This window comes from Anguilla anguilla, chromosome 16 (genome assembly GCF_013347855.1).
Source record: "Anguilla anguilla isolate fAngAng1 chromosome 16, fAngAng1.pri, whole genome shotgun sequence".
Classification (NCBI taxonomy): Eukaryota; Metazoa; Chordata; class Actinopteri; order Anguilliformes; family Anguillidae; genus Anguilla; species Anguilla anguilla.
In genome coordinates, this window is record NC_049216.1 from 11,221,060 (window position 1) to 11,236,528 (window position 15,469).

Genomic DNA, 15,469 nt, shown 5'->3' on the forward strand with positions numbered 1-15,469 from the left:
CAATGGGTGGAACCTCCATGTTCTGTCAATCGCTGACTTATGAACCAATCAAAAGACTCGCGGACTACAGATAGTATTTGTTATAAAAATGTTCTGTCTCATTTAAAAACGGGGCACGCATTCGGGGCAGACGCTCGGTGTACCCAGAAACGAATTGGGGGGAAAAAAAAGTCTGTGGAACATCGAGCTCATCTTTCAATTTCTGAATGATTTCAGCTGCCTCCCTGAATGATGAGGGAAATTGAATTGGTCCCGGCCCTGGGCCTGTGCTGCCGATGCTACGGACAGGCCCAATTAATAAAGGCACAATGAGATGATCTGCTGAATGAAATGTGCGCCGGTGAGAGGAGCCTCTCCCTCTCCCTCTGTTTCTGTGCCCAGCGCTCCGCTTTCGCTGCTTGCTTTTCCACATGTGGGGTTGTGATGGAATTTTCTGTCTTTCTTTTTTGTTTTTTAATGATAGCAGACAGTCTGTCTTCCTTATGTATCCCCCCCCCCCCCACTTTCATCAGATGGGGAAAGCAGAGAGGGTTACAGGTAGGGATGAGATCACCCATCTGAAAATGCCACGGCTCCATTGGGGGAGGTCGTATAAGGATTTGGAGCGGGGCTCCACGAAGGGGTATTTTTAATGCGGGGGGGTGGATGGGGGGGGGGGGGGTTTGGACTAACGGACCGGTTCACCTTTCGTGAAGAACACGGTCTCGGCCTGGGCGGGAATGCGGGAGGGGGTGTGCTGTCCTCCCCTCTGAATTTCGCGAGTCTGGAGCTCGCTGATTCCCGCCCCCCCCCCCCCCCCCGGCACGCCCTGTGAGGTCACGCAGAATTGGCTCCGTAGCGAAAGACTTACACGGGGGTGGGAGGAGGGAGGGGGGAGGGGGCTAACTGGAAGTGAAAACTGGAGAAATGAAATAAAAACACCGTGTTCGGTCGTGGATTCTTTCAGCGCCGGCGAGGGTAAATTACAGGTTGGCTTTGAAAGCTGTCCACCAATAGCTCACTTTTATAGGCTCGTCCGTCCTGGAAGGAGAAAGTGCCTTACTGTATTATACAGATAATGCATGATGTTGGACAATTTGCCCTGAGTACACGCTGTTCTGGGGGGGGGGGGGGGGGGGACAGCTGCGTTAAACCGAGGGTCTCGGTGTCCTGGTTCCTGAGTAATGTTCTGCTCTCTCGCTTCCTCCTCGCAGTCTGCGGTCCGAGCATCGACATCCGGAATGACATCAGCGAGTTCAAGCGGCTGGAGAACTGCACGGTGGTGGAGGGCTACCTGCAGATCCTGCTCATCGGCGACAAGACCAGCAACCTCAACCAGGAGGTGTTCCGCACGCTCAGCTTCCCCAAGCTGACCATGGTGACGGACTACCTGCTCCTGTTCCGCGTCTCGGGCCTGGACAGCCTCAGCACGCTCTTCCCCAGCCTGTCCGTCATCCGCGGGCGCACCCTCTTCTACAACTACGCCCTGGTGATCTTCGAGATGACCAGCCTGAAGGACATCGGCCTCCACAGCCTGCGCAACATCACGCGCGGCGCCATCCGCATCGAGAAGAACCCCGAGCTCTGCTACCTGGACTCGGTGGACTGGTCGCGCATCATGGACTCGGAGTCCAACAACTTCATCGCCGGGAACAAGCAGTCCAAGGAGTGCGGGGACCTGTGCCCGGGGGTGATGGAGGACAACCGCTCGTGCATGAAGACCAGCTTCAACGACAACTACAGCTTCCGCTGCTGGAACTCCAACCACTGCCAGGAAGGTAAGAAGCGCTGGCTGTGACCTGGCTCAGTCTGCTCCTGTGAGTTTGGCGCCCTGCGAGTCTGGAGCTCTGAGTTTGGAGCTCTGTGAGTCTGTAGCTCCGAGAGTGGGCCTCTGTGAGTCTGGTTCTCTGTGAGTGGGCCTCTGTCAGTCTGGAGCTCTGAGTTTGGAGCTCTGTGAGTTTTGAGCTCTGAGTTTGGAGCTCTGTGAGTTTGCAGCTCTGTGAGTGGGCCTCTGTGAGTCTGGAGCTCTGAGGTTTGGAGCTCTGTGAGTTTGGAGCTCTGAGTTTTGGAGCTCTGTGAGTTTGGAGCTCTGTGAGTTTGGAGCTCTGATGCTTTGGAGCTCTGTGAGTCTGGTGCTGCTCTGTGAGTCTGGTGCTCTAGGAGTCTGGTGCTCTGTGAGTCTGAAGTTCTAGGAGTCTGGTGCTCTGTGAGTGGGCCTCTGTGAGTTTGGAGCTCTGTGAGTCTGGAGTTCTAGGAGTCTGTGCCTCACAGTTGCACAGGCCGGTATCTCTCGAGAGACTCGCTTGTTTTTATCTTCCATTCTGTGTTGATGGCAGAAGACTTTTTTTTCTTTTTTTGCCCCGGAGGTTCCATAAGATCAACGCTTCAAATGATGCAGCTGCCAGGCTGTGTTTGTCTTCTGTAAAAACAGGGCCGAGGCCCTTTCAGAGAGGCTCTTTTTGATCTCGCTGGGCGGCTGTGCTGCTTCGGCTCCGGCTGGCTTCTCTTTAAACGATCCTTTTCTTGTCGGTCGGAAGCGATACGGCGAATCTCCGGGTCGCGTTCTGAGTTTGCTCCGATGAGACGCCGGCTGCGAAAGCGTTGCCGTGGCCGATGCGCGGAGCTTCAGCGCGACGCTCGGAGCTTTAGCGCTTCGGCGGGGACGCGGGGAGCCGTGCGCAGCGACGCGACCTCGGCAGGTAAATATTTAGCGTCTCTTATCGCCGCCGCTGAACAGGCTGTGTACACAGCGCGGCTCTTTCCGCTAATTAAACACTCCGACCGCAGCGCATGGCGCAACGCAGCGCCTCCTTATCTTATCACCGCCGCGCTAAGCCCTGGTTCGTGCCAAAGTAACCCAGCCGGGGGGGGGGGTGAATAGCGGTGTAGTAAGGCCTTAGCCAGATAGCTCAGCTGTGACTGTCTCTCGATGCCCGGCGGCGGAACGGGGGAAACGGCGTAGTCGGCGCGGCGGCTTCGAGCCGCCACCTCCGCTCCTCGGGCCGTCCCCGCCGGTCGCTCCCCCGTGGTCGGGCTGCGCCGACTCGCGGGCCGGGCAACAGTTCCTCCTCCGCGGCGTAATTTGGCGATTCAGCCTAACGAGCGGGTGGGCGGGCCGGTGACGCGTCCTGCCACGGCTCACTGGCTAACCACCCCGCCCTCCCGCCCTTCCCGCTATGCCCAGAGGTCACGTAAGGTTCAGCGCGAGCGGGAAGGTCCCTCTGGGACGGGGGGGGGAGGGGCGGCGCTGCCGGGAATTTCCGGCGCTCAGGTGCGAGTTCCGCCTCCTCTGGGGTAGCAACGGGGCGGAGAGGCGTCGCCGTCGCCGGGGAGACGGACGCGCGCCAGGGAGAGGCCCTCGTTTCATTGGCTGGCCGGTGGACAGCGGTGCGGTCGCCACCTCCTGCCGCCCTCACATTCGGCCTCGGCGTCCGGCGGTGACACGGACCTGCTAGACTTTGCGGCATTTAAAAAAACAAAAAACAAACTGGCTCGGTTCTTCCCCCCACCCCCCCGCTCCCAGGGACATTATAATGGTGGGAAAATGGTCGCCATGGGAACACTCTGAACCCCCCCGAGCCCCCGCCCTCCTTGAAGGCTTCAGAAGTCATTCATTCTGGGCTGTGCTTCCCCAGGTCCCCGCAGTGCGCACCGACTCCTGACCCTCCTCAGTAAATGTAGTCCCGTGTGAATCCCCCAGCCGGGCCTGTGTCCTGAGATTACCTTGCAGGATTTATATCCTCCTCCTTCCTGGATGTTTTTACCCTCCCCCCACTGCACCGCCTGCCTGGAACTCACTCTCAGACAGCCCCTCCCTCCCCGAAAAAACAAGCAAGATGAAGAAACCGGCGGCATCCTTGGCTCCTGTGTTTTGTTTGCCCGAGACGGCGGCCATGTTGATTGTGACGAGGCCAACGGTACGCGTCGACATTTTTTGTCCTGAATTTTTCCAGCCGTTTTTTTGAGGGGGGGCTCAAGGGCTTAGTTTCAGGGTCGCTGTTGCGGTGACCTCGAAAGTCTAGCCCCCCCTCGCCCCCCCACTCCCCCCCAGCCCAGCAGAGCACTCTCCTCTTTGAAGTGCGCCCCCTCGCCCCCTCCCTTAGTTGTTTTAGCTAATAAACCTTCAGACGCGCTCTGCAGTGCATCCGGCCCGGCCTGCGTGAGCCTCTCTGGGGCTGCACACCTGCTCTCGCGCAGCTCCTGAGTCTGAGGTTCATTTTCGGGTGTGACGGATCGGGGGGGCCTTTTGGTGCCGAGGGTCGCTCTCTCCGGTCCGGGGAAGGCTCCGGCCGGGCTCTGTTAGCCGTGGCTGTAGTGGGTGATCTTTAAGCTGTCGGCCCGTACCGGAATCTCGCCTTGAGGCTACAGGACCGCGCCGGTCGGCCCGCCCGAGCGCCCGTTCGTTTTGGAAAGCGCAGGAGCCGAACCGACCCGTAGCGCGCGGTGTGGTGAAGAGCTATGGGTCCCGCGCCGAAAACCGCTCATATGCGTGTGTACATGGGGCGCTGGACCCAAAATGCGCTCTAGAACACAAGACACAAAAGCGGCCCGTTCTATTGGCTGGCAGATGCCGGAGCGACGTTTTGATAGGATCGCTGCTCGCGATGGAGAACGCGGTATCATAGGGGCGCTGCCGTACCGTGACCGATCGGAACTCCTGACGGGTTGCTTATTTTCTTTAAATCAGAAAGGCACTGTACGTTATTTTTAGCACCGAATGCCTGTTCTCTGGAACCTCCTCCCTGATTCTCGGGATTGTGTTTTTCTCTCTCTGCGCTGCGGAATAAGCATTCTTGCTGAATTAATACCAGGTTTTAGAGAGGATATCTGCGGCTCAGTGAACACAGACACAGGAGTCCTCTGTCTGTCTGTGTGTGTGTGTGTGTGTGTGTGTGTGTTCTTATTTTCCTTCCCCCGCAGAGAATTTGACTCTGACCGTGTCCACCGGCATGGCAGCTTTACAGCCTGCACTTAAAGGCTGATTAAGAGGAATTCTCTCGAACCCGTGTTTACCTCCCCGGGCGTTTCTGCGCCCTCTTCGCTAGCTAACTGTGGAGCCGGCGCGAGGAAGAGGCCCCGCGGTGGACAGCGAAGTGGGCGGGGTCAGAGGGGCATGGCTTAGCTGGTCAGGGTCTGAGGGGTGTGGCTTAGCTGGTCAGGGTCAGAGGGGTGTGGCTTAGCTGTTTGGGGTCAGAGGGGCGTGGCTTAGCTGTTCAGGGTCTGAGGGGTGTGGCTTAGTCGGTCAGAGTCAGAGGGATGTATCTTAGCCGATCAGGGTCAGAGGGGTGTGGAGATGCTCGGGGTCAGAAGGGGCGTGGCTTAGCCGGTCAGTGGGTTCTCTCTTCGCCTACCAGGAGGAGGAGGTCACGCCGCGGTTAGTGATTTGGGTGGGGGCGGGTTGAGAAGTGGAAGTGCTCTCAGGTGGCTGCAGGTTGAGCTCCTGGAGGATCCCTGTGGTTGGGCCCCTCTGTGAGCGAGCTCCTGGAGGATCCCTGTGGTTGGGCCCCTCTGTGAGCGAGCTCCTGGAGGATCCCTGTGGTTGGGCCCCTCTGTGAGCGAGCTCCTGGAGGATCCCTGTGGTTGGGCCCCTCTGTGAGCGAGCTCCTGGAGGATCCCTGTGGTTGGGCCCCTCTGTGAGCGAGCTCCTGGAGGATCCCTGTGGTTGGGCCCCTCTGTGAGCGAGCTCCTGGAGGATCCCTGTGGTTGGGCCCCTCTGTGAGCGAGCTCCTGGAGGATCCCTGTGGTTGGGCCCCTCTGTGAGCGAGCTCCTGGAGGATCCCTGTGGTTGGGCCCCTCTGTGAGCGAGCTCCTGGAGGATCCCTGTGGTTGGGCCCCTCTGTGAGCGAGCTCCTGGAGGATCCCTGTGGTTGGGCCCCTCTGTGAGCGAGCTCCTGGAGGATCCCTGTGGTTGGGCCCCTCTGTGAGCGAGCTCCTGGAGGATCCCTGTGGTTGGGCCCCTCTGTGAGCGAGCTCCTGGAGGATCCCTGTGGTTGGGCCCCTCTGTGAGCGAGCTCCTGGAGGATCCCTGTGGTTGGGCCCCTCTGTGAGCGAGCTCCTGGAGGATCCCTGTGGTTGGGCCCCTCTGTGAGCGAGCTCCTGGAGGATCCCTGTGGTTGGGCCCCTCTGTGAGCGAGCTCCTGGAGGATCCCTGTGGTTGGGCCCCTCTGTGAGCGAGCTCCTGGAGGATCCCTGTGGTTGGGCCCCTCTGTGAGCGAGCTCCTGGAGGATCCCTGTGGTTGGGCCCCTCTGTGAGTGAGCTCCTGGAGGATCCCTGTGGTTGGGCCCCTCTGTGAGCGAGCTCCTGGAGGATCCCTGTGGTTGGGCCCCTCTGTGAGCGAGCTCCTGGAGGATCCCTGTGGTTGGGCCCCTCTGTGAGCGAGCTCCTGGAGGATCCCTGTGGTTGGGCCCCTCTGTGAGTGAGCTCCTGGAGGATCCCTGTGGTTGGGCCCCTCTGTGAGCGAGCTCCTGTGTAAAAGCTGAGCAGCTCTTCCGCCCGCCTCATTCCTGGCAGGGGGTTTATTTTCGGAGAGGAGCGACGGAGACACTCCTCTTTCTTCCACGGTCTCTTCGCCGCCCCCCCCCCCCCCGTCACGGGCCAGGTCACCTGTGAGCGCCCGCATGTTTGGGAGGAGAGGCGTCCCCCGGCGCGGGGCGCCCGTGGCCCTGGTGCACCGTGGGAAAGCCCGCTCCCTCCCCGTCCCGCCCTTGAGAACGACCGAAAAACAAAGGCGTCTCGCGGACCGGCGTCTCCGACGGGTTCCTCCCCGAGACGTCTCGGGGGTCCTGAGGAGGGGGCCTCTCCCGTTCGGAGCCGGCTGTAAGAAAGGGGTGCGGCGGGATTTTACGCGTCCGCCGGCCTTCGTCTGTGACATCATCGCCATGTCCGGGCCCCTCCGCCTTTTAGACCAGATGTTTTTTTTTTATTGTCGTAAATCGAGCTCCTGAGAGAAAGGAGAGAGCGCTAGGAACCCAACGTGCCGCGATCGCGGCGCAGGGACCGCTTTGCCGGTCGCACCGCCACCTGTTGGTGAAAGGAAGTTACTTCGAGTGTTAGGCAGTCAGATGGACGCCGCTGCTACCTGCAGTCACAGGCAGGAGGAAGAGGAGGAGCTTCAGGGGAGCCGCGGAGCTTTGAGGCTGAGGACGGGCAGTAATTTGATGAAGCGGTTGGGGGGGGGGGCTGGTTCTTGTGTGTTATTACGTGTCGTCTGTTCGTTGGGGGGGTGGGGGGGTGGTACAGCCTGGCTGTACTCTGGCTGTAAGCTCGTTTAGTCTGAAGGATTGTTTAGAGACACGCTGTAAGGCTGCTTTTGGAAGGGCAAATATTTGCAAAATACCAAATACTTTGGCAAATACCAACTGTGTACCAGTTCTCTATCTGTCTCGCTCTGTTTTTCCCTCCCTCTCTTTTCTTTCTCTCTTACTTGTTTTCTCTCTCTCTCTGTCTCCCTCCCTCTCTCTCACACACTGTCTCTCTGTCTCTCTCTCCCTCTCTCTCTCTCTCTCTGTAATTGCTGTGTTTTTCTTGAGCGCAGATGTTCCTCCCAGTGTGTGCGGTCGTTTCCAGTCAGTCAGGACCGGCGTTCTCCGTACGGCTCTGTAATTATTTGGCCAGGAGCTGCTCTCCTCTCCCTTCCTCTCTTCCTCTCTTCTCCCGTTCCTCTTCTCTTCTCTCCTCTCCTCTCCCTCTCCCCCTCCCCTCCTCCTCTCCGGGTCTTGTGAGGCCCTCGGTGGTGCTATTGTTTTGCAGGGACGGTGCCGCATTCCTCTGCCTGTCTGCACACGTACCCCCAAGAGCGCCTGGCTCGGGTTTGTGTATCCGTACACACGGACGCCCAAGCTCACCTCCCCTTTTGTCGTTTGGAGGAAGCGCCCCCCCTCACCGAGCTCACGAGGACGCTGCTCAAGTCGACAAAACGCGCGGTCGCTCTTCTCTGTTAAACACATGCATGCTGTGCCGCGCTCCTGAGTTAGACATTGTTCCCCCCCCCCCCCTTTGGCAAACGTGTCACCCCTTATTTGGGATTACAGTGAGGGTGTCAGGCCGTGCTGTGACTCAGGAGGGCGTGCGGTCTTTCCTCCCTTTTCTCGCCGTCGGAAACGGTCGCTAAGCGAGCTTCGCAGGGAACGCGGGCTTTTCAACTGCGGAGCCATCGACCACGTCAACACGCGGGCCCAGTTCGGAATAAGGGTCCTTACTCCGGCTGCGGTCTCGTTCCCATTCTGCTATTTACTAAACGCCTGAAAACAAACGGCCATTTTGATGTTTTAATTTAATGTTTAATTTGAATTTAGAAATGAGAACTTCCGTCTCCTCGTCGGTCTAGAAGCGAGGGATTCGTGCTCGACGGTAAACCAGCTGACTTCAACACCCTAGACACCTTGAGAGTGCGTGCGCGGACCGCGTTCAGGAGTTATAAACGGGGTAAGGTGTTTGCATAGTTTTCATTTTTGGATTTGTTATTGGCGTGTGCAACCTGTGTTGTTCTGATTCTGCACATGCGGAATGAGGGCTGAACTGGGCTTTGCTTTTTCATATACGGGGCACATACACATGCATACACAGACACACACACACACACACACACACACACACACACACACACCCAGACGCTTACACACACACACACACCCAGACGCTTACACATACACACACACACAGACGCACACACACGCGCGCACGCACACACCCACACCCACACCCACACACACACGCACACGCACACGCACACACACACTCAGACGCTTACACATGCACACACACACATGAACACGAGCACACACAGACGCACACACACACGCGCGCACACACACGCCCACACCCACACACACAAACGCAGACAGGCACAAACACACTCTTGTAGGGTCATGGGGGACAGAGGGTGTGGTGAAGGCTGTTGTTTTTAGTGTCGGGTGATGAGGTAGTTAAGGAGAGCATTAGCTGAAGTCGTGGAATGTGTTTGAAGGGGTTTTCTGGGGGGGGGTGTAACTGAAATGTCAAGTGTACTGGCCGAATAGGGGCCCGTACTAGAGGGAGTGCACCCCTGGGTTTACTGCCCCCCCCCAGACACCCTCTTTCTCTCTATCGCTCTTCCCCCCTCTCTGTCTGTCTCTCTATCTTTTCACTGTTTGTCTTCCTTTCCGGGTCTCTGAATGGCAGGTTTACTTTTATTGGTGACTCTCTGTTCTGACTGCTGCTTATCAGGAGCTGATAAGAGGCGTGAGTGTAGAGATAGCCTCGTGTGTGTGTGTGTGTGTGTGTGTGTTTTCCAGTCTCTGTCGGAGTGCTCAGTGTCTGCCGCGATGACAGGCAGAGGTGTCTGCTCTGTTTTCCCCTCGACTGCTGGGTTCTGTGTGAACTCTGCCTGTGTTCCCTTAGCAGCGCAGTTTAAACTCTGCCTGTGTTCCCTTAGCAGCGCAGTTTAAACTCTGCCTGTGTTCCCTTAGCAGCGCAGTTTAAACTCTGCCTGTGTTCCCTTAGCAGCGCAGTTTAAACTCTGCCTGTGTTCCCTTAGCAGCGCAGTTTAAACTCTGCCTGTGTTCCCTTAGCAGCGCAGTTTAAACTCTGCCTGTGTCCCCTTAGCAGCGCAGTTTAAACTCTGCCTGTGTTCCCTTAGCAGCGCAGTTTAAACTCTGCCTGTGTTCCCTTAGCAGCGCAGTTTAAACTCTGCCTGTGTTCCCTTAGCAGCGCAGTTTAAACTCTGCCTGTGTCCCCTTAGCAGCGCAGTTTAAACTCTGCCTGTGTCCCCTTAGCAGCGCAGTTTAAACTCTGCCTGTGTTCCCTTAGCAGCGCAGTTTAAACTCTGCCTGTGTTCCCTTAGCAGCGCAGTTTAAACTCTGCCTGTGTCCCCTTAGCAGCGCAGTTTAAACTCTGCCTGTGTTCCAGTCTCAGCGCAGTTTAAACTCTGCCTATGTTCCAGCAGCAGCGCAGTTTGAACTCCCTGCCTGTCTAACCCCAAATCCGTGAACCGAACCATGAGCTCCGCTGGCAGTGCAGTTCTGTTGAAATGAGTCCTTTGGTCTCCAATTGTGTTCCAGCAGCTGTGTTTCTCTGTTTGTTTGGCTGAGTTAAACCTCTATCATAATGAAGGATCGACTACATCATCACATGCAGACGGACACCCGTACTCACGCACGCAGACACACGCAGACGCACGCAGACGCACGCAGACACGCGCAGACGCACGCAGACACGCGCAGACGCACGCAGACACACGCAGACGCACGCAGACGCACGCAGACACACGCAGACGCACGCAGACACACGCAGACACACGCAGACGCACGCAGGCACACGCAGACGCACGCAGACACACACAGACGCACGCAGACACGCGCAGACACGCGCAGACGCACGCAGACGCGCGCAGACACACGCACACGCGCGCAGACACGCGCAGACACACACAGACGCACGCAGACGCACACCACGTCAGGACGGCCAGCTCCTTTCCGACAGGCCTTGTTTTTGGCATCGCAGACGAGGGCCCACCGCGGGGGACCGAGCGTGTTTTCGAGCTCTGACCTCTCGTCGACCTCTCCCCATGCCAAAAGGAAGCAGGGAGATGTTTGGATCTGTTTGTCTCTCTCTCTCTCTCTCTCTCTGTCTGTCTGTCTGCCTGTCTCGGCCCTCAAGGCTGATGATGTGTTTGGTCTTGCGGCTCCAGAGACGGGACAGATGTCACGGGGGTTGAGTTCCCCGACCTTCAGCGGCGAGATTGGCCTGAATTGTTTACACGTTTATTTTGCGGTCGATGTGACTGAGAGGAGGAGCCTCATCCTGGGGGGTGGGGGTGGAGTCAAGGGAGCTGTTTTCAGGAGGCTGTCTACAGCGTCTCCACTGGGATGAGACATTGCGGTGTCAAATGTTAGCAATTGATTTGAATTCATGTGGTTTTTTTTTTCTTAGTTTTTTTGTATTTGTAAGACCTCCTCCTTCTCTTTTTGTCTGAAACATGGTGTCGGTAACAAAATACGGCAAGTACAAATATAGCTTCCAGTCGACTTTGTTTTTTAATTAGTGAAGGAGGAGATATTGCTTGTACAGTGGGGGGTGGGGGGTGGGGGGGGGGGGGTGAGTCAGTGCGTCTGAGTGGGAGAAAATGGGCACCGAAGGATTGGTGAGGGGGGAGTCGTGACTGTCCCTTTAAGTGGGCGTGTTATTAGTCCAGAATTAGTGGGAAGGTGGGGGGGGGGGGCTGTATGGAAAATGGGGGCGGGGCTGGAGGCGGGGCGCTGTGCCGCTGCGCGAGATCCGGGGGGGTTGTTTGTTCAGCCCGCAGGATTCCGGGCCTCTGCCCGGACACGCCCGGGGTGAGTGGGAGCACCTCTCGGAGCGGGCCAGGTGAGCTTTACGGGTGCGGGGGGTGGGGGGGGGGCACAGTCTGGCACCGCCCAAGGTTTCGGAGCAGGCGGACCGCCTCTCTCCCGTCCCAGAGGATTCGGGAACGGGCCGTCGGCTACGGCGCGGTTCGGGTTGTTCGCCCTGTCCCAGACTGGGAACCGAACCCTCGCCCCTCGCGCTGCACGCCCGGCTCTCTTACCGCTGCACTACACCGCGGCCCACGAAGACGGCGGGTCTGGCGGGCGGCGCTGCGGCGGCTGTGGGTCGGCCCGCGCAGGCCCCCGTGCTCCTCATCCTCAGAGCGGCGCTGATCTTCGCAGCAGAGCGTACGATGGGAAGCGTGCCAGGGAAGAAGGGAAGGATCCATCTTCATCAGTTTCAGTCAGCCCACACTGTCTGGAATGACCACATTTCACTTCTCTCTCTCGCTCCCGCTCTCCGTCGCTGTCTTTCTCTCTCTCTCTCCCTCCCTCTCTCTACCTCTCTCTCTCCCGCCCTCTGTCGCTGTCTTCCTCTCTCTACCTCCCTCCCTCTCTCTGTCTCTCTCCCTCCCTCTCCCTCCCTCCCTCCCTCTCTCTGTTTCTCCCTCCCTCCCTCTCTCTGTCTCTCTCCCTCCCTCTCTCTCCCTCCCTCCCTCTCTCTGTCTCTCTCTCCCTCCCTCTGTCGCTGTCTTCCTCTCTCTACCTCTCTCCCTCCCTCCCATTTCACTTCTCTCTCTCGCTCCCGCTCTCCGTCGCTGTCTTTCTCTCTCTCTCTCCCTCCCTCTCTCTCTCCCGCCCTCTGTCGCTGTCTTCCTCTCTCTACCTCCCTCCCTCTCTCTGTCTCTCTCCCTCCCTCTCCCTCCCTCCCTCCCTCTCTCTGTTTCTCCCTCCCTCCCTCTCTCTGTCTCTCTCCCTCCCTCTCTCTCCCTCCCTCCCTCTCTCTGTCTCTCTCTCCCTCCCTCTGTCGCTGTCTTCCTCTCTCTACCTCTCTCCCTCCCTCCCTCTCTCTGTCTCTCTCTCTCTCCCTCCCTCTCTCCTTCTCCCTGTCACTCTCCCTCTCCCTCTCTCTGTTTCTCTCTCTCTCCCTCCCTCATCTCTGTCTCTCTCCCCCTCTTTCTCTCTGTCTGGCTCTCTCTTCTGTCCCTTTCTCTCTCTCTCTCTCTCTCTCAGGCTCTGGGTTACTGGTTCTCCTCTCGCTGCAGTTCCTCCTCAGTCTCTGTGCTGTGGAGAGCGAGCGCGTTCTTCTCTCACAGCGGAGTTTTATCGCTGATTTCGGGAGGCTGCGGGTCCTCAGGGCGCAGCGCTCGCTCTCCCGCGCGGGATTGGCCGTCCTCCAAACGATCGAGCGGCGTCGAGGGTTCCGGCCAATCGGCTGTCACCGGGAGCCCGGGCGTCCCTCCCACCCCTCCCACCCCTCCCTCCGCCTCGGAATCGCTTTGATCGGCGAAACCCCGGCGCGTTTCGACCGCAGCGGGGCGGAAGTATGCGGACGTCCTCGCGTCTCTCACCAGCGCTACGACACGCGTTCGCCCCGCCGACCGGAGAACAGGAAGAACGTTCTGTCAACTGCGGTACGATGCAAACGCGCTTTCCACCTCGCTGACTGACTGGCCGAGGAGCAGCCGGTCCACGGGAGATTCTCCTTTTTTAACGATTTGTTGCCTTTTCAGTTCATTTGCGAGGGGGAAGAACCGCTCAGCTTTGCTTGTGTTTTACGCAGCCTCACGGCGACGCCACGTTCTCTGCGGCGACCGCCGATAGCGGCGTGGCGAGCGTGGGGGCGGGTTCCGCGCGTCCGACCGGGTCTTTTGTGACCGGGGGTTTAGGAGCCGACCCCGGCCGCCGTCTTTAACACATCCGCTAACTCCTCCCGCCTTTCCGCCCGCGTTGTCTTTTTACTGAAAGAGAGACGAAGCTCTGCCTTTTGTGCGCGCCCCAGGTGCGTCTGGGGGGGGGGGGTGGAGGTGCGGCTGCGCCCTCTGTCTCTTTGTTAATGGCGTCCTGGTTATTTTGGAGCAGGTTTGGAGCCGTGAGGGTGAGCGGGGGTTTGGTGCCCCCGTTGCTTTTCTGTCAGGTTCTGTTTGATTTCGTTTCTCTCTCTCGGTTGATCTTCTGAGTATCTGTGCTTAAAGGGAAAGTTAGGCCTTTTCTTTGGACACACACAAACACACACACTATACACACACACACTCTCATACTCACACATGCATGCACACACAGCATGTACACACACGCACACACACGCTCTCATACGCACACATGCATACACACACACATACACACACACACCACACACACACACACACACACACACACTCTCATACACACACACATACACACACACTATACACAAACACACTCTCATACACACAAATGCATACACACACACGCACACACACGCTCTCATACGCACGCATGCGCACACATACACACACTCACATACACACACGCACACACATGCTCTCATACGCACACACACACACACACACACACACACAGACCCTTGGCCCTTAGTCACTGGTCTCTCCCTGCTCAGTTTCCGTCACGACGGGCTGGCTGATCCGAGCAGTGGCACTGACCTGCCGTCTCCCTCCCACACACTGTAAATAATGCACACTGTACTGAGCTCTAACCTCCGCACCCAGAGCAGTGTGTGTGTGTCTGTGTGTGTGTGTGTGTGTGTGTGTGTGTGTGTGTGTGTGTGTGTGTGTGTGTGTGTGTGAGAGAGAAGCCTTCAGAACCTCACCGCACTCTCACACAGCGCTCTCCACCTGCAATCATGAATTAATTATAATATTAATAATATTAATAATAATAATAATAATAATAATAATAATAATAAAGGCACTGTTTAATACACTAATACAGTCCTCATTGTGTGGATGTGTGTGTATGTGTGTATTCACCTGTCCTTTGTAAAAGTCCTCATTGTGTGTGTGTGTGTGTGTGTGTGTGTGGATGTGGGTGTGGGTGTGGGTGTGGGTGTCTGTGTGTGTGTGTGTATTTATCTGTCCTTTGTAAAAGTCCTGGTAGTCCGTGTTTGTCCTGTCCTCTGTTTAGTCTTGGTTTTTTTCGGCAAGCGGGTGCTGAGTTTGGGGCACAGGCTGTCCTGTCTGCAGGCAAAGCCGGCGCAGCAGGGGCGCAGGGGCGCAGGTAAAGACGCACAGACGTCCAGCGCAGCACCGCCCGCATTATGTCATTAAGATTACCCCCCCTACCCCCACCCCCACCCGTGCAGGAACGGGGGTAAGCGTAAGCCTGCCTCCTGTCTGGACCGCAGCTCACACGTGAGAGTCAGCGCCCGCTCCTAAACCGGATGTTATTTTGGGAAGAGGGGGCGGGGCGGGGGCGGGGCGTGGGCGGGGCAGGGGTGGGGGCTTGCGAGGACACTGTCATTTGCAGTCGCAGTGAGCGCAGAGATTAACTTGAGGTCAGCACGGGATTGCCCCCTGAGGAGATGATCCACATCCCCACGCCCTGATCCAGGATCAGCCCGACTTGACTCTCGCCGCAGCTCCAGCCATTCTCCCCGAGGACCAGAAACTGATCCCAGACCTGTACCTGTTTGGCTCACACCTGCAGGGATCAGGGGCTGGGTGTTTTGCTGTTTCATCACCGGGCTCTGGGGAACTCGGTGTGTCAGATAAATATAGAGCAGTGGAGTACAGGCTGTACTGCCAATCTCTGCAAAGCCCTTTCCTTCCCCGGCTTTTTAGGGGAGCCCCTAATGTCCTTAGCGCCCGCGCTGGGGGCCGGTAAATTAGCCTGATCCTGCTAAGGCGTGCTTATTGCAGGTCCCTGGGCGGTAATCTGTGTCATAACCGATTGTGGATGAGATACTGGCTGAGTGACTGGGATGCACTTCTTACTCGCAGAGGAAGACCCAGCATGTCGGGTGGAGTGGGAGAGATGGAGGGTCTGTGCTTTCCTGTACTGTAAGAGTGCAGGTGGAGGTGTGTTGTGTACAGTACAAGCGCAGGTGGAGGTGTGTTTTGTACAGTAAGAGTGCAGGTGGAGGTGCGTTCTTGTACAGTAGGAGTGCAGGTGGAGGTGTGCTCTGTACAGCTAGACTGTAGGTGGAGGTGTGCTCTGTACAGTAAGAGTGCAGGTGGAGGTGTTGTGTACAGTAAGAGTGCAGGTGGAGGTGTGCTCTGTACAGTAAGGA

General features: G+C 57.6%; 1 protein-coding gene across 3 annotated transcripts in view; it reads left to right on the forward strand.

Annotated features, from left to right (window-relative positions):
• igf1ra (insulin-like growth factor 1a receptor) overlaps positions 1 to 15,469 on the forward strand; it is a 96,796-nt gene that overhangs the window by 15,745 nt on the left and 65,582 nt on the right. For all 3 annotated transcript variants that reach the window (XM_035396386.1, XM_035396387.1, XM_035396389.1), the window contains exon 2: positions 1,194 to 1,757. In XM_035396386.1, coding sequence (XP_035252277.1) covers positions 1,194 to 1,757 — 564 coding nt within the window. The remainder of the gene's footprint in view (positions 1 to 1,193; positions 1,758 to 15,469) is intronic.